General features: G+C 55.7%; 7 protein-coding genes and 1 non-coding gene across 8 annotated transcripts; 3 read left to right on the top strand and 5 right to left on the bottom strand.

The window, feature by feature from the left end:
* The first annotated feature begins 906 nt into the window (after window positions 1–906).
* BO70DRAFT_338294 (uncharacterized protein) lies at window positions 907–2,563 on the top strand. Its single transcript, XM_025541193.1, has 6 exons — window positions 907–1,260; window positions 1,310–1,694; window positions 1,739–1,856; window positions 1,902–1,969; window positions 2,021–2,051; window positions 2,112–2,563. Exons 1-6 carry the CDS (start codon window positions 1,090–1,092, stop codon window positions 2,455–2,457), a joined length of 1,119 nt encoding a protein of 372 aa, XP_025398390.1. The 5' UTR covers window positions 907–1,089; the 3' UTR covers window positions 2,458–2,563.
* A 2,823-nt stretch (window positions 2,564–5,386) lies between these two features.
* BO70DRAFT_429978 (oxidase ustYa family protein) lies at window positions 5,387–6,709 on the bottom strand (the record flags this gene model as incomplete). Its single annotated transcript, XM_025548113.1, has 2 exons — window positions 6,146–6,709; window positions 5,387–6,039 (listed from the first exon to the last, which is right to left on the bottom strand). Exons 1-2 carry the CDS (start codon window positions 6,405–6,407, stop codon window positions 5,387–5,389), a joined length of 915 nt encoding a protein of 304 aa, XP_025398391.1. The 5' UTR covers window positions 6,408–6,709.
* An 805-nt stretch (window positions 6,710–7,514) lies between these two features.
* BO70DRAFT_380352 (uncharacterized protein) lies at window positions 7,515–8,070 on the top strand (the record flags this gene model as incomplete). The annotated part of the gene is made up of 2 exons (XM_025545406.1): window positions 7,515–7,587; window positions 7,660–8,070. 2 exons carry the CDS (start codon window positions 7,515–7,517, stop codon window positions 8,034–8,036), a joined length of 450 nt encoding a protein of 149 aa, XP_025398392.1. The 3' UTR covers window positions 8,037–8,070.
* A 1,039-nt stretch (window positions 8,071–9,109) lies between these two features.
* On the bottom strand, window positions 9,110–9,183 carry BO70DRAFT_t196. Its single transcript has one exon. It is a non-coding gene; the product is annotated as a tRNA-Val (tRNA).
* Window positions 9,184–9,274: 91 nt separating this feature from the next.
* BO70DRAFT_56004 (uncharacterized protein) lies at window positions 9,275–9,709 on the bottom strand. The gene has a single exon (XM_025548539.1). The coding sequence runs from the start codon at window positions 9,603–9,605 to the stop codon at window positions 9,366–9,368; it is 240 nt and encodes a 79-aa protein (XP_025398393.1). The 5' UTR covers window positions 9,606–9,709; the 3' UTR covers window positions 9,275–9,365.
* A 199-nt stretch (window positions 9,710–9,908) lies between these two features.
* Window positions 9,909–11,856, top strand: BO70DRAFT_429980 (TPR-like protein; the record flags this gene model as incomplete). The annotated part of the gene is made up of 2 exons (XM_025548114.1): window positions 9,909–9,924; window positions 10,086–11,856. The coding sequence occupies 2 exons, from the start codon at window positions 9,909–9,911 to the stop codon at window positions 11,834–11,836; spliced, it is 1,767 nt and encodes a 588-aa protein (XP_025398394.1). The 3' UTR covers window positions 11,837–11,856.
* A 213-nt stretch (window positions 11,857–12,069) lies between these two features.
* BO70DRAFT_407644 (aquaporin-like protein) lies at window positions 12,070–13,647 on the bottom strand (the record flags this gene model as incomplete). The annotated part of the gene is made up of 4 exons (XM_025547183.1): window positions 13,044–13,647; window positions 12,428–12,982; window positions 12,226–12,296; window positions 12,070–12,150 (listed from the first exon to the last, which is right to left on the bottom strand). The coding sequence occupies exons 1-4, from the start codon at window positions 13,378–13,380 to the stop codon at window positions 12,070–12,072; spliced, it is 1,044 nt and encodes a 347-aa protein (XP_025398395.1). The 5' UTR covers window positions 13,381–13,647.
* Window positions 13,648–15,470: 1,823 nt separating this feature from the next.
* On the bottom strand, window positions 15,471–17,567 carry BO70DRAFT_316616 (glycosyltransferase family 2 protein). The gene is made up of 3 exons (XM_025540352.1): window positions 17,275–17,567; window positions 16,094–17,215; window positions 15,471–16,029 (listed from the first exon to the last, which is right to left on the bottom strand). The coding sequence occupies exons 1-3, from the start codon at window positions 17,492–17,494 to the stop codon at window positions 15,512–15,514; spliced, it is 1,860 nt and encodes a 619-aa protein (XP_025398396.1). The 5' UTR covers window positions 17,495–17,567; the 3' UTR covers window positions 15,471–15,511.
* Between the last annotated feature and the right edge of the window lie 96 nt (window positions 17,568–17,663).

Consider the following 17,663-nt stretch of genomic DNA (forward strand, 5'->3'; position numbering starts at 1 on the left):
CGTGGCTGGAGGACATCCCAGCACGTGGGGTTTGTCCAATTTGCGTCAGGCTGGCTTCTTGAACGGTGGTGTCGGAAGCTCAAACGCCCATGGAGATGACATGAGCATGTCGCAATAGGCAATAGGCATCAAGCTGTTTACCATCACCACGAGAAGCCCGCATAGATAACGCTACTGAGGTCCCAGTTTGCAGCTAGGCACCGACGGGTCTCCAGACCAGGCTAGTCGGTGTTCCTTCGCTGATCCATGCTTCTATTCGGAGATTGCCCCGGTTTTCTGGCGTGATCGTTGTCCGTTCTTCCAGCATCACTTATCGTCCGACGGCGTGGACATGACAGGGTCGGGACTTGCCAGGGTTGTCCAAGGTCGAGACTGCTTGGGGGGGGGGGGGGAACAGCAGCAGGGAACACAGACGAACAAAGAATTCAGGCACCAGTTGGAATAGGAGGCCGTGAGTGGTCCAACCCGGCCGACCCATGGCACTGGCTCCCACTAACGAAGCCAGAAATGAAGTCAGGGTTAAATCCCCTGTTAAGCCCCGCTTTCAACGGTGCGCAGCGGCCCCACTCCCCGGCTGTCAGCGCCCTCAAGGCCCCCCCCAACGGGAGACGGCCGTGACCTCTGCTTCCCTGTTCCAGTTTGGATCTACTGCACACTTACCAAAACGGACGGACGTCTGGCTGATCCCTGCCCGTGTTAGACCCGCAGGGCCTGGCCGCTATGTCGTCTTTTCTGGGTGCCTGTCGCAGCCCTAGTTGGATTGGTGGCCTCCCCGACTGCGGCAAATGGCGAAAACAATGTCGGTGGCAGGCGATTTGTCAAAAGCAGAGGGGTGACTCTGACTGTGGCGAGGATATGGTTTAATGCCAGCCGCATGCGAGCTATCGAGTCTTGGAGGGATCGTCCGCAGATTGTCCCAACGAAGTCCTATCTGCCCACGAGTCCTCCACGCTTCGGAGTTATCTGCTGCTGGTACCCCTGTGTCGCTGGCAACCGTCTACCTATGTCTGCGTTCTTATTTTCACCGCGTCCAGTCTCTTCCCCACTGCTCCAGGCTCTGTAACTCCGGCGCCGTACCGCAACGATAAGATGGCAAGCACAAACCAAGGGAATGCCACCGATGACAAGGGGCCCTTGATCATGGCCGTCATGTGGTCCCTGACCGGTATCACCACCGCGCTGGTTATCGCCCGGATGTACATTCGATCGAGGCTGTTGCACAACCTCGGGGCTGACGACTGGCTGATCGCAGGATCGATGGTATGTGCTAGCCCTCGGACGCGGCGGTCATCTCTAATAACCCCGGCAGATAATGGGCCTCGTATATTGCAGCATTACCGCGGCAAATGTCGGGATTGGGTACGGCAAGCACGCATGGCTTCTGAGCGACAGCACCGTCGAACAGGCCAGCTTCCTCAATTCCTTGAGCTTCCTGTTTGGCATCGTGTCATTCGCAATGCCCAAGCTGGCGGTCACCGCCATGCTGACGCGCATCCTCAACCCAAGTACCCTCCACCGGGTGTGTCTGTGGGTTCTGACCAGCCTCGCAGCCCTGGTGTCGGGTATATGCATCATCATCCTGTTCACGATGTGCGATCCGCCCAGGGCACTGTGGGAGACGCATCTGGTGACAGAAGGAAAGGCCAAGTGCCTGGATGTGTATATCTTGATCGACTATGCGATCTTCACCGGAGGTGTGTCTCTTCTACCCACACCCTGACAAAGACTGACCACTCAGCCCTCTCCGCATTCGTTGATCTCGCGCTGGCGATCTACCCTAGCACCGTGCTGATGAAACTTCATATGTCACTGCGAAAGCGACTGGCGCTGTGCGCAGCCCTGGGCCTGGGCGCCATGTACGTACTGCAGCCGTACCACCAGACAACCGCTTACATTTGCAGTGCTTCCGCCATGGCAATCGTCAAGTGCACCCAGCTGAAGGGGCTGGCCGATAAAAGCGACTACACATGTAAGGCACCAGCATATCACTGGACCAAGACACGCCGCTAACAATGACCAGACGGAACGGCCGAGCTCGTCATCTGGACCAAGTAAGACTAAGACAGACATCCTCCATTGTCGCGCGACCGATCTAACCATCTCATCTCCAGCATCGAATCCAACGTCGTCATCATCGCTTCCTGCATCCCTACCCTCCAGCCAGTCCTCGAACTGATCCTCGGACGACGAACGACCAGCTCCTACAACAACAGTCGCAACCGCTACAAGGGCAGCTCCCAGCCGCCGGATTCGTCAAACGACGCCAGCAAGATGTCCAAGCCCCGGAAGCCAGACTGGGGGATCACGACGGTCGAAAGCCAGGAGAGCATACTCGGCGCCGAGGAACGGGGCACGGACTGCCATCCTCTGGGGGCGATCCGACGCACAGACAATGTGACGGTGGAGTATGAGACTCGCCCGCAAAACGAGCCAGGCGAGCCGCGCACATCCTGGTGATTCGGTACATCGGGGATGCCTGATTTCTATTCTTGATATTCCTCCTCCCTAGACCTACTAAAAGTCTGTTTTGTTTGTTGTTTACAATAATAATTATGACCCTTTCACCGCATCCCTCAACCTACACCAAGGTGGTTTATACGAACCTGCCGCATACACCATAACCAAACAGAACCCTTGAAGGCACCACCGCCATACATCCAGCCTTTATGATCCATCCACCTCTCCCGAAGCCATCGCGCCAATCTTCTCATGCCCTCCATACAGTTAACAACTCCAAATCCCGCCCGCAAACACGAACCGGGCCCGTCCGCCCGGGACCCCTGCAATTCGATCTATCAACCCTCATCAACCCCAAGCAAACCCCAGCCAATCGCCCCAACTTCCAAACACCCTGAACCTGAAACCGCCACACCCGATACATCCTGCTTAAACGGAGTATCATAAACCCACTCCATTTCCCGGTTTTCCAAGTCCCAATCCCAATGCCAATGCCCAACTCAATCCCATGCACCCGTCAAAAGGACCGAAACAAAACCCCGAGCCCCCACCGCGGCAACCCCGACCGTCTTCCGACCGACCGAGGACTATAATTAACTATCATCTAACTAAATACACCAACTGTCTCCACACACACAGACACACCACACCAAGCAAACCCCAATACCCCAATCACCTATCTATCTAGTGGCCTTGCCTGTCGTAGACTACCTACCTATTCCATCCGCCCAGACGGAGTCTCTATCCATCCATCCATCCATCCATCCATCCCCCTAGATAGACTCTAAATAGACAAAGTACCACTACCGGAACTAGGTAGATAACAGAAGAATAACCGCTAGGACAAAAGGGCAACTCCCCGCCCTGGTCATCCTAGAAGGCCACCATAGGCTCCTGACAGTAGATACTCTGCCACCCTCCCCTCCCAAGCCCACGGTGGAGACTGGAGCAATCCACAACATAGTGAACACCAAGTTATCCACGGTCTATCTACCATCGCACCACTTTCCCTCTGCGCTCCGGTAATCCGGCTTGTGCGCTAGATAAATGGTTAACATCCCTTAGTGCGGGCCGGGCGAATGACAGTAGCGTTCGTACTTTTTTATGACAGGTGGGTATGGGTAGCGCTAGCTGGCACTAGATATGGCGCGTTAAGCTAAGCTGAGCTAATGGTCACTACTGTGTTCTCGGTCGGTCGGTCGGTCGGACAAAATGAAATTATCTTATATTAGCATTGCCGGGGGGGGGGTATATGCTACCTAGGCAAGTGCTCTGGGCATGCATGCTATGTGCATTGTGCTCTGGGCGCTGACTTGGGTCTACACTTGCTTCGCTGCTTGGTTTCTAGTCTCTATCTATACCTGTCTAGGCATTTGCCGAGAATTCACTTAGCCACTGGTTCTTTGTTCACTTTTTATATTTCTATCTGTTCATCGCTCCTAGACTGTTACTCTTAGATAAGTTCAAACTTCAATCAATTTCATGTCAGCGGCAACCTTCCCCCCTCCTCCATGTACCTTTTTCTCATCGATTGGATCCGTACATAGTCCCCCACTGCATACATCGTCAAATGGATCGATCGAATCTCGCGCGCAAGCCACATCGGGCGCAGAAAAGTCTGTTGTCCTTGTTGGGCGGGAGTCGGGAAGTATATCCTCCCTTTGTCTGTTTATTATTGGTTTCGGGGGTTTTGTCCTCCGTACTGCGCAGTTCCAATGCAAAAATACCTGTGGGAAAATGGGGCTTTGCGGTGGTGTTGCGTCCGGATCCTGCGGGATTCGGCATTTGGTTTGGCTTTTTGGCGTGCCGTGTGCAGGATGGGGATTTGGAATTTGGACTTTGGAGGGACTGTCTAAGTACGGAATATCTATCTACTGTGTCAGTAAGTACTCCGCGTGGAGGGTCCACTCTTTTTTGGAGGGGGAGTGGGTGGTTGGTTCGTCGGTTTAGAATAGGGAGGAGGGCCGGGGGAGGATTTGGGCGGTTGATTTAGGTTATTAATTGACGGGTTGGTGTGGTGGCCAAGGATGTATGCAAACTATGTAGGAAGCACTGGGTACTTGATATCTGCAAGCCTTATAGGGGGTGGAGTTGAGGAAGAATGGTTGAATCCGGGGGGATAAATGTAAATAGATGCAGAGTAGGAATTCCTTTTACATCAGACATGAAGTTTTCTGAACAGGGTGGGGTATACTTTATGGCCTGGAAATCATGTTTCTCCCAGATATTGTCATGGCCATCGTGCGAGAAAGAGAAGTTCCACGCCTTCATTTGAGGCTCGTAGGCGCATCGACTACTCTACTTCTGTCATGCGCCGCTTGATGTATCCTGAGATTTTCTGTACATGGTTTTTGCATGAAGAGGTTGACAGAAATGGCCAGAACCAGACGAAATGATCAACTCGTGGATGATTTTCTGACTTTGTCGTGCATTTCACTTCATGAGAGTAGATCTTTGGCTTTTCATAAGAAGATTGTCGATCCCGTAACACCCCTGCCCCGATGTGGATTCGGTGTGGTTATATTTACCCGCGGAGCTCTTGCTTTTGCGACACCCCCATCTTTAAACAGCTTCTTGGCTGGACACAGCATATTCTAACAGCTACACACCCTGGAACTTCATGAACACGCGGGCGGTCAGTATGAGGGTCAAGGGAGCGAATGTTTAATTCACTTCACTTGTCTCGAAAATCGGTCTTCTCAGCCATCTGTGCACGCCGTATCTTTGTTGACATTTCCTGTCTCCTGGGCGATCTCCATCAACTGTCCATACGGCCTTTTTCAACGCTTTATGGCGATCAGGTCTCCTGACCATGCAGAGACTCTTAATCCATCAACTGCAGCGCCTACTCTACGCCTGTCTCATCCTCTCCCAGGTAAAACCCCATAACACGACATTTATTTCTAGATTTCCTGACCCTATCATCAAACTACACACCAATCGTCCCCGTCAACGCCGGATCATCATGAGTAAACACTCTCGCCTCCGAATCCTGGGCATTCATTGCCCTCAACGTCGGCGGCGCCGGGATCTCGACCTCCCCGCCGACCTTCCAGGCATCGGTCTCCAGGGGCCCCAGATTCTCCGTCTGCCACTCCAGAATGCGATCAAAATCCCGACACACGCGATTAACCGAGAAATCAAAGAACGGCTCCTGCACCATCTCCATCCAGTTGAAGGTCACCACGTCCACGTTCCCGCTGCAGGTCAGCGCCTGCTTGATCGCATCCACGCAGTGGTAGAGATGGATCCAGTGGGTGGGACTCCGGATGCCATCGGGCCAGTAGTAGTCGCGGTGCAGGTTCCGACGGATCTCGTTCAGACAGTGCAGCTCGTGCATGCCGTTGAGCACACCGATGTGCCGGTCCGGGTGGTTGTTGGCGCGCACCGTCAGGGCGGGGTCTTTGCCTAGCTTGATGACTTGCTCGGTTGTCAGGTAGACGCGTTTCGCGGGGGCGATCTTCTCCCACGCTTCGTCGACTTCGGGGCTAGGGAGCTGCGAGAAGATGGAGGAGTTGTCGAAGAAGTCCAGTTTGCTCTGCACGAGCTTGAGGGGGATGTCGAATTCGTCGAGGATGGGCGCTGTGGGTGTCAGCTAGGGCAGGGCGTGGATGGGGTATAATGAATGGGGTTTCTCCAGAGCGCAGGTATACAGGACAACAGTGATGGGCAAGGGGGGATGGCATACAGTACGCGGAGGTTTGCTTCAGCAGTGCATTTCTCTCGGTTCCAACACTTGGGCCGGAGCGAAGACTGAATGCCACGAACAGCGTGACCAGGGAGCAAAGCAGCACCAGCACATTCAGAAGAAGCAGCGTCCACAGCCATGGCTGCCGTTGATCGCTGGGCTTCGTCCAGCCTCTACGAAGCTGGCGCGGCAGAAATGATGTCTTCTCTTCATCCTCCAGACTACCAGACCCTCGGGAGATTTCGTCTTCAAAGTCCGCCATGTCGATGTCAGGGATGTATGCTGTCTCGGGTGAGCAAAAGTAAAGGAGAGAATCACCTCTGGAGCCGCGATGGTGTCTTATCTGGCAAGGCTACCAGAGGCCCACGTCGATATGGCCGGAGCGGCTGGATGAATTCCGGATAAGCTGAGGATAATCGGGCTGCTATGATGTGATCAATTCAAAACCAATGATGCCTCTCCGGCCGAGATCTTTCTTATCCTGGTGGATTGCCCTCAACGTGGATATCCGAGACTAGCCGTGTGCATATTTCTGTATCACTGAGCATGACCGGTGGACTATATGCTGACTGCCGACAAGAGTATCGGGCGAAGATGCTCCGCAGCGGGGTTGATACCGATGCGTTATCTTCAAGGTGGCAGATACTTAAGCCGAAGTCAATCTAACTGACTCTCGTGTATTCCATCCTTCATATGTATGATGCCTCGGGGGCCGAGCGGAGACCCCAGGCGGATAGTCGCCCTCATCCGTTGCTTATCCAGACGACCCGACCAATCTGAATCTGCTTCTCCGGTCGCCTGCTCGGCGAGGTATCCAAGACGACGATGACAATTGGCCCCTCGTGGCTACACACTCGGTCTCTGCATTTCTCCTGTCTGACTTCCCCGTCGGAGACCGGACACCAGAAAGCACATCACGATAACCAACCCCAAGGCTGCATACAGCTGAGATCCACCCGACCAATGCCACGCCACGCCAGATGTTCCGTGAGATCTTAGTCTATTTCCCGCATCCAATCACACTGGCAGTGTCGTGACGAATCTCCGCCTTGTGGTCAGTGCGTGCGAATCCTTCATCGATACTCCGTAAGACGGGTGGCTATCTCGGCCGTCTCCTTCTGCACACCCAGACACTATGTCATTTTGGGTAATCTTTGACGCGGTCTTCATTCTTCGATTATCCGACATCACCACCATGGATGATGACGGGATCGGTGTGAGCGCTGCGCGAGCTTCTCCTCCCCCCCCCCTCCTTTGTTCACTATAAAACCCCCAGTAAGTCCTGTACCCAGGCTGGAATAAATCGGACAGACAGTATAGAATCACTTGAAATATTTCCAGTGTATATATAACTCAGATCTCGAGAACCATGCGTCTTCTTGCTGTTCAATCCATCTCCCTGGGCCTTCTGGCTGCCCTGGCCCTCGGTGCCCCTATTCAAGGTATTCCCCCAGCGGCTCCCTTCGTCTACCGGTTTCTGTCAGGTTCCAGTCAATAACTTTCATTTCCTACAGACACCGCAGCCCTGACCAAGCGCGACGAGGACGTCTACCGTCCCGATACTCTGCGCACCGAGGAGAAGCGTGACGACGAGATCATCTACTCCGCCCTCCTCCGCACCGCCGAAAAGCGCGACGAAGATCTTAGTATCTATAATAAGATGATTATCCGCGAGAAGCGCGATGATGATGACGTGGATGCCCCTTTGGTGAAGACGGCTGAGAAGCGCGACGATGATCTTAGTATCTATGATCTGATGATTATCCGCGAGAAGCGCGATGATGATGACGTGGATACCCCTTTGGTGAAGACGGCTGAGAAGCGTGACGATGATCTTAGTATCTATGATCTGATGATTATCCGCGAGAAACGCGATGATGAGATCCTCTAGTCTGCGATTCTTAGGACTGTGGAGAAGAGGGAGGATGAGGAATAGGTGGTTTATAGCATTGCCTAGTGAGCTTCTTGATGAGAATGAAGGGCCGCAGGGGAGGAGGGGCATGGATGAGGAAAGCAAAGCAAGCTGTGTATGTAGCAGTCCGTTGCAATTAACGAATGATAGTAACATCTCTGCCTTATATTCACATTCTCTGGACACGAGTCATACCATGACATGACACTAGATTGCATGCAGAGAAGTGGCACCAGTTCTGATTCGTAGTCGCTCGATTGGACATATTCCGTGTAATCTGTCGATGTCAATCAAGGGGAAGGGCGGCGGGGGGGTGTATAGTGCCTTTTTGTATATCTTGTCTTATGTATATCCCTTCCCCACAGACCACTTCTGAAAAAAAAGCTCTGAACAAATAGACTTTAGGGAACACCATTTCATATGTATCCTGTTAGTCTGTGGTTCGACTTCCGTTGATCGATTCCCATAATGGCATTTTTCTTTATTTTATTCTTTTTGCCTCCTGCTTCTTCTTCCTTCTTACGGGTCGGGTCTATGGCTCTGGTATTTAATTCCATTCCTGTTTCGGGGACAGGTAAAGGCGCAACGATTGAAGATCTTGGAAAAAAACTATGATAAGTAGATGGTTTACTACCAATACCCCAACACCCTAGGACATACCTCCGTTGAAGTATGGAGACGTTACGAGCCAAAATTTCTTCTTAGATATATATCTAAGATGCAAATGACAATGTGCACAGAATATAATACTTCAAGTTAGAATAACCATCAGTCACTCCAATAAATTTCCTTAACCGGTGTGTTAACCACCTGAAAGTAGGATTGTCACTACCCAGAGACCGAGTAAGGAATAGAATATAGAATAAGATTTGGTTTCCATCACGTGCTTTTTTTTTTTTTTTTTTTTTTTTTTTCAGAGAGAATTAACTTAACCTGTATGTACTCCATTGTCCCTCCCGGGTCCCGCCTTAGTCCTGCTAGGCACGCCAGGCCCCGCTCGCTCCACCAATGCGGCACACTACCACCAAAACTAAAAAGAAAAAAACAAAAAATGACTAGACTGGGGCTCGATCCCAGGACCTTATGCGTGTGAAGCATACGTGATAACCAACTACACCATCCAGCCAATTTGATGAGTAATGTTTCAACTGCAGTACTCAAGAAAGGCTCACAAGAAGGACCGCTCTTGCCCAAGCGTAGTAAATTAATTGGCTGTTGTTGTTTTTCCCGCTCCGTTCAGGTTTGCAAGTCCAGTCTTGATCTGAAACTCGATCGGGTGTATGACGGCCAGAATACCACGAAAGTATTCTATTCATTTGGCGTGTCCATCGAGATACCTGGCAGACAGTGAGAGGTTGATCTGGGGGAGGGGGGGCAGAGGGGCGTCCTGGCAGATATGATATGATGAATCGGCGACGATGGACTAGAATCTAGATGGTGGTGAGTAGCTGAGAGGCATGGAGTACTTCCGGTGGTCTGGATACATATGTGCAACAAAAGAAGTCTTGTGTAAAGCAAGCGATATCGGATGGGCTTTCTTCGTAGCATGGAGGCTAGATAGAGCACACCATTAAGGTGGGTCTTGGCGAATGTTTATGGGAATGCCGTGTCTGGAACTTAAGAGTCACCAACCTGGAGGATATTCATTCAGATACCCCTATTCCAGCAGGATATCGCTACTTACGTAGTGATTGATGCTATCTTGGCCTCGATCGACTGGATATATATCTCTCTATCTCCCGGCCGAGGCCTCAATCGGCGAACGGGCGGGCGATCGGCGAACGAAGCGCGGGGCGGAACCAACACACAGACGGCGACCGGCCGCCAATCGGGGCGGGGACAGAAAGTGCCATGGCCGATGCCTTACGTAGCTGGCTGGCTACCCCGCTTTCCGCTGCTTTATTATCCGCCTGGATCTCCAGGCCATCATCATCCATCGTACTATTCTGTCCCCTTCATCTCTGTATCCCCCTTGTCCTCCCCTCCTCTCCTCTCCTCTCCATCTAATCCCTCCTCACCATGACCGAGTCCACACCCACACAAGAACCCCCCACCCCTCCTCCCCTCCTCTCCCGCCGCCCTACGACTACAACCTGGGCACCCACCGCCGACCCATCACGACCACCTCCCCAGACGCCCAGCTCTGGTTCGACCGGGGCCTGCTGTGGGCCTTCTCCTTCAACCACGAACAAGCCGTCCAATGCTTCACCCGGGCGACCGAATACGACGCGACCTGCACGCTGGCGCACTGGGGGATCGCCTACGCCATCGGGCCGAACTACAACAAAGCATGGAGTTTCTTCGACCCGGCCGACCTGCGCACCAGCGTTGAAAAGGCCCACGAGGCACTCGCGCAATCGACCTTCTACGCCAATGCCAGCAACACCCCAGCCACGCCCCTCGAACAGACCCTCCAAACCGCGCTGCTGGCCCGCTTCCCCGCCCTCGACAAGATCCCCTCCCCGGCCGACATGAAGCCGTACGACCACGCGTACGCGGACGCCATGCGGCCCGTCTACCACGCCCACCCGAACGACATGGACATCGCCGCGCTCTTCGTCGAAGCGCTCATGTGCATCAGCCCACGCGCGCTCTGGAACCTCGAGACAGGGGAACCCAGCGGGCCGCACACGGTCGAGGCGCGGGCGGTGATCGAGAAGGCCCTCGCGCAACCCTCCGGCCGCCACCACCCCGCGCTCTGCCACCTCTACATCCATCTCATGGAGATGTCGCCGTACCCGGAGATCGCGCTGCCAGCCGCGGACCGACTGCGGCGGCTAGCGCCGGACGCGTCGCATATGCTGCACATGCCGACGCACATCGACATGGCGGTGGGCGACTACCGGCGGTCGATCGACTCGAACCAGGAGGCGATCGAGGCGGACGACAAGTATTTTGCGTCGATGAGCGGGTCCGCGCTGTATGTGGCGTACCGGGTGCATAATATCATGGCGAAGCTGTACTCGGCGTTTATATCGGGGCGGTCGGAGGAGGCGGTCTCGGCGGCGCAGAAGCTGGAGGAGGTGATTGATCTGAAGGTGCTGACGACGACGAGTCCGCCGATGGCGGATTGGACGGAGAGTTTCCTCGGGAACATCGCGCATGTGCTGGTGCGGTTTGGGCGGTGGGAGGAGATTCTGGCGTTGGAGTTGCCGGCGGAGGAGACGCGCGAGTTGTATTGTACGAAGACGGCGAATATTCTGTACGCGAGGGCGATTGCGTTGAGTGCGTTGGGGAGGGTGGGCGAGGCGGAGGAGGCGAGGGAGACGTTTGAGGCGGCCAGGCGGAAGGTGCCGGATTCGAGGATCAACAGTCTGCCTGTGCGCGAGGTGGAGGTTTTGGCGGTCGCGTCGCAGATGTTGACGGGGGAGTTGGAGTATCGGAAGGGGAACTTTGAGGTCGCGTTTGCGGCGCTGCGGAAGGGCGTCGAGTTGGAGGATGCGTTGCCGTATTGCGATCCGCCCGCGTGGATGTTGCCCGTGAGACATGCGTTGGGGGGCCTGTTGCTGGAGCAGAAGCGCGTGGGCGAGGCGGAGAGGGTGTTTCGCGAAGATGTCGGCATGGCGGAGGGATTCCCGCGGCGGAAGGGCCGGTTGAATAATGTGTGGGGGTTGCATGGGTTGCATGAGTGTTTGGTGGCGTTGGGCAAGGTCGACGAGGCCAGGTGTGTCGAGGTGCAGAGGGATGTTGCCATTGGGTCGGCCGATGTGCCCATCACCACCTCGTGCTATTGTCGGCTGTCGGCGGTGGATGGGAAATGCTGTTCTGCTGGTCAGTAAGTAGCATGGATGCAGCTGGGGGGGGGGGGGGGGGGGGTTGTCAGAATGAGCTTCTGTGTAGTTCATCATGGTTCATCATGGTTCATCATGGACACTGTCCGCAGCAAAAGGTGCACCACCACCCCTTCATCGAGAAACCGAAAGAAAGCAAGAAACCCCTATATCGTACATTCTATAACCCAATCCACGCTATATACAAACCAACTCCACCCTCCCTTCCCCTACTCCTACTCCTACTCTGCCCTGGGATCCTTCCAAAGCGGATCCACGAAATACACCAACCCATGCGCCACCGCGGCAGCCAACGGCCCAACCTGCACGATCATCAATCAGCATCAACAAGCCAGCCTTCTCACCTCCCTCATGGGATCAAAACACGGGAAACCCACCCAATGAATCCAATGATAGCTCGGAAACCCACTGGCAACATAAACCCCGAAACACCTCGCCGGATTAACACCTACCACGAGCACCACATCATTAGCACAGCACGCCCCCACATTCACACCACCCACACCACCCAACAAAGAGATGACTCTCTGATAAGGAAGCCCCAGTAAAAAAAAAAAAAAAAAGAGACCTCGGACTTACTCGCCCCAATATACCCCTCCCTGGTCCACGCCGTCCCCCAAGTAACAACCCCCACGACGACACCGACCAACCACGGTGCGACGGCCTGCCCAAACACCCTCGCCTGGCGCGGATCCAAGGCAACCCCGAACGCGAGAAAAATGAGAATCACGCAGGCGAAAAACTCAATCACCAGGGCGTCGCGCACCGGCACCATGGTGGTATCGATGTGGCATCCGCCGACGGTGAAGGCGCGCGTGCCGTAGGCGGCGCGGAGCGCGAAGCCGGCGAGCGCCCCGCCGAGGGTCTGGCCGGCGAGGTAGAGGACCATGCGCGGGAAGGAGATGATGCGCGCGAAGAAGGTCGAGAGCGTGATGGTCGGGCTGATGTGGCCGCCGCTGGAGGGCGAGAAGGTGTAGATGAGGAGAGGGGTGAGGAGGAGGTTGGTGAGTCCGCCGAAGGTCGGGGAGAAGAAGGTGACGGTGCTGTAGATGCCTGAGGGGGTCGTGGGGGAGGTGGTGGCCGAGAGGGGGTGGGTTGTTACCCAGGCAGTGAGGAAGGTGTTTAGCATGCTTGCTGGGGCGGTGTTAGTGGTGTTGCAGGGGGATGGATGGGTCGTAGGTTGAGGGGTGATTACCGATACATTCCAGGACAGCAAACTTCCATAAATCCAAACTGAGAAAGCCGCGGAGGTCGAAGATCTCGGCTAACGACATCCAGGGCGCCGCGTCGGGCACTCTCTCAAGCACTTTCGAGTTCTTGGGATCACTCCGGTCGACGACGAAGTCCTGGTTTCCGCCGACGCGGCCCGCGAAGGGCGGGATGACGGGCTCGAGGCCATGGTGGTTGTGACTGTGGCTGTGGCTGCGATGATGAAGGTGGTGGTCGTGTTCCTCCTGCTCATATTCGGGGAGATAAGAGACGACCATTTTGGATGCGAAGTGACTGGATTGAGTTTGTATTATCGGCTGCATATCATATCATATCATATCATATCATATCGTGTCGGTGCTGTCAGAAGAAAGATAAGAAAACCATCCACATCTCAGACGACGAGCAGAAGTTCGAAACGGAACCATTTTGACCTCGGCCTCGGACCTCCCGGTTAGGGCTGCGCTCGGGTTCGGACGGCACGCGGGCTGGCAGGCGGGCGTGGAGGGCCCGCTCGGCAAAATCAGGGCCCCCAGATCTGTGGGGCGGGTTTGCCGAGATGCAGAAGGCGTCTGGATCTGGAAAAATCTTTGCAAAACTTTTCTGTCGCTGGAATTGAGCGGCCAGTGAGGATGGGCGATCAGGAGATAAAGTCTGGCCGATTCTGCGCCGCGGGGATGGTTCAGGGCCGATGGCGGATGGTGCCGCGCGGATGCATCATCATCATCATCATCATCATGCGGCGGGCGGGTGGCATGCAGGGACGGGTTGGATGTTTATGGTGCGTGTGGGTGGGTATTGATGGATGGGACGGATAGACGGCATTGGGATGTGTTTTCTGGGGATTTGTGCGTTGGATGATTGTGCGGTGGGTGTTGTGCATTATTGCCGTGCATGTGCATGCCTTGGGGCTTTGGTCTGTATCATGGCATTCCACCCAGCCAAGTATCAGGGGAGGCTTTGCGCAGTGCAGCGGCTGTTTTCCCTGCAGGATTTCCACGTGCGCCACTTCAACACCTATGACAGAACCAACCAGCGCAAACTCGCATCCTCATCCATGGTCGACGGCGGATGAAGTCGTACCCGTAAGCCGGGGGATATTTCCATGGGCGTCTGCCGTGTCTTGGTTCCGACCCGAACCGCATTTCAGTCTGTGGCGACAAAGTCTGAATGCCTTTGTCATGACAGTTAGTGATAAATCAGCTGATGTTCATGTAGTCCGGATAGCTCGGACCGGAGCTTTGAGGGAAGGATGCGTCTCTGATCGCGCGCAGAGAAATATATATTTGCGCTATTAAAGTTTGAGCAACCCACCTTGTGATTATCAGCCTGGAAGTAAGTTCAATAGCGCAAGGCATGAATGCCACACATAAGATAAAGTTGCGAGGGTTTACAAGGCAAAGAAAAGTGTCATAGGCGACGGGGACTGGTCGACCTGGTGCGAGATTCATGCAGGCCATACTATTGTAGCCGAGAGTGCTCAGAATACCCAAGTACAATCAATGAAAAGATCTCCATCATAAAACTCCAACTTCATCCTCAACTTGAATAAATAACAATGCAGATAATCTCCATACTAACACAAAGCACAATCAACCCGCAGCATAACCAACCCGAGCGAAGCTGGTGCAGGGCGCATCGCCAATTTAAACCCATCCATCCATCCATCCATCCATCTATGCCCGTCGCACGAGAACATGTCAGATTAAGCTTTCCCAACACCCTGGCCCACGACCAGCCAGCCCACTGGCAGGCTGCAAACGCACGCGATGGCCATCCGAGGGGCCGAGACATTGTTTCACAGCGTGGGTGGGCAGCAGTCAAGTCAGAGTCGGAGTCGGACCGGGGTTCGCGGCATGCAGGAACATGCATGTGGTTTTCTGCAGGGAAGCTTGTTTGGATGAGAGCTGACAGCTTTGATATTACTCTAGTAATACAATACAGTAGTAAGTGGTGGAGCCGGTGGCACACGGCTGGTTTGTGTGACGGTGGTGGGATTATATTGGTGGTGCCTCGGGGGGGTATTCTTGTGTCGCTTATGACGGTATTGAGATACGGTATTACAATACGGTTTTGTACTTGCTTTTTTGACTTTATTTGCTTTTCTTTTCTTTCTTTTTTCCTTATGCGCGTGTTATAATGTGGCTGGGTTTATGCTGTGCGACATTAGAAACCTCCGTTTGGTGGTCTGTATATCCTGTGTGGGGGGCAGAACTACCCAAGCCGGTCTAGAGGATGCTTCGTCGGGGTAGCACCATGGTACCAAGAGGGGCCTTTGTCGGGCGCGTTGGGTGGACAATGATTTCTGGGCATCGGGATAAAGAAAGGTACATATACGACTTGCAGACACCTGAAAGAGAACAGCGATAAAAGGATGCGTCGTCTATGAAGGTATGGCATACGCAGAAATAAACCTCAGGCTACGCACGCTATCTAACCCCCCCATCTTCCACCTTACAACATCAGCCCAGCTCCCAACAAAACCACCAGGACAAGAGTAGCCAGTATACAGTGGCGATAGAATCCGACCGATGGCTTGCCCTGCGGCTGAACGCCCTCCTGGATCTCGCGAGTCGGGAACGCCACGCCGGACGGAGAGAGCGCCAACCCGGCCTTTCGATCCGGATATCGCGGGGGGTTCAGCAAATAGGACACGGGCGCCCAGTAGCTGATGACGGCGAGGTAGAGGATGTGCAGCATCGGGGGCCATGCGACCGTGGTCAACAGCCGCAGGAGCGGGTCGGAGTCGGTGGCGGTGAGGGTGGACCATATGGAGAAGGCGACGGCGCCGAGGGTCGCGAGCAGGAGGAGGACGCTGTATGCGATGCCGTTGTGCCAGAGGTTGTGGCACAGCTGCTGGAGGGCGGACGGGGCGGAGGAGCGGTTCCAGGCGTTGGCGCTGCTTCCGGTGACGAAGGAGCCCTTGGGTCGGCTGGCGAAGAGGTGGAATCGGAGGACGGCGTGGAGTTGGGCTACAGGTGGGTTAGTCGTCAGGGGGGACGGGGGTTAGGGCACGGGGAGGGGGAGCAGGCGTACCTCCGGCCAGCCAGGTGTTCTCGACATGCGCAAACGGCGAGGTCTGGAAGCCCGTGTGCGCGGATTGCAGACATCCGTATGCCCACGTCAAGGCGACGTGAAGCACTGCCAGGAGAAGCTGGGTTTGGACCAGCACGGGCGAGGCCACGGGGATCAGAGCCCCCCCGGAGGCGAGCAGGAGCGGGACCAGCGCGAACGCCAGCAGACAGCCCAGCGACCGGGCCAGGATGGAGGTGCCGTTCCATGCGATGCTCCACTGCAGCGGCCTGGGGAGGGAGTGGCTGGTGGGGGGGAAGAGGGCACGGATCTGCTGGGAGTGGCCGATGTGCCAGCGGCTGCGCTGGGCGATGTGACCGTCCAGCGAGGTCGGGACCAGGCCGTACTGCAGCGGTTCCTGGATCTGGATGGTGGGATGGCCCAGGCCCTGCAGCACCAGCGACAGCTGCCAGTCCTCGGAGAAGGAATACGTGGGATAGCCGCCGGCCTCGAGGATGACCGCGCGGCGGAAGAGGGCGCCTGAGCCGGCGTCGCGCGCCCGGCCACCGACGTCCAGCTCGGCGTTCTCGCAGGCGTAGAAGTGCAGGCGCGACTGGGAGAGCGGGTCGCCGGCCGGCAGGTTCAGGAAGTACTGGCGGGTGGTGAGCAGGGCCGTCTGGGGGTTGCGCAGCAGATGGGGCAGGGTGGCGCGGAGGAAGTCGGGCATGGGGATGGAGTCGGCGTCGAAGACGGCGCAGAAGTCGGGTTGGACCTCGTCCTGGGCCTGCAGCGTGGAGAGCGCGTAGTTGAGGTTGCCGGCTTTGGCGAAGACCTTGCCGGACTGCTTGCCCCGCGTGTGGTAGAACAGATGCGGCCACTGCGGGCGCAGGGCAGCAACCGCCGCCTCCAGCGCGGCCGAGGCCCCGTCGTCCAGCACGCGCACCCGGAGGCGCGAGCGCGGGTACTCCATCGTGCACGCAGCCCGCACCGTGTCGACGATCACCTCCACCGGCTCCCCGCAGCACGGCACCAGCACATCAACCCGGGGGAGATCCTGCGTCCCCTGCAGTCGCAGTCGTTGGCGTGGCTGCTCGCCTGCCCCGTCCCCAGCAGCCACCGTGAGTCGCTGGTCGTGACGAGACATGTCTGATGGCCGGTTCGGTTAGTCTGGCCCCCAATAACACAGGTTGAACATCAGGCCTTACGCGCGAGCACGGCTTCCACCAGCAGTGTGGCCCAGATCCGCCAGCTGGGGTTCGGAGACGAGAAACACAGCGTCAGGCGCACCACAAAGTAGAGGTTGAAGCTCCATATCGCGGCCTGGGCCACGGCGTAGAGCCCCCTGCGATGCTGTCGCCCACAGAGCATGCGCCGATCCGGCGGCAGCTCCTGGATGTCGTAGACATGTTTCTGTTGGGCCGACATGGCCGGGAGGAGGCGGAAAGCGGGTGGGAGCCCCTGAGTTGGCCGGGTTGTCGAATGTTCTGCTGGCACCCAAATCACTCACTCGGCGTTCATTTCCAGGAGGAACAAGGGACAACTTGTGACTGCGAGGATTCACCGTCCGTAGAAATACCAGGCGGCGGCCAGAAAA

This window comes from Aspergillus heteromorphus, assembly GCF_003184545.1.
Source record: "Aspergillus heteromorphus CBS 117.55 chromosome Unknown BO70scaffold_16, whole genome shotgun sequence".
NCBI lineage: Eukaryota > Fungi > Ascomycota > Eurotiomycetes > Eurotiales > Aspergillaceae > Aspergillus > Aspergillus heteromorphus.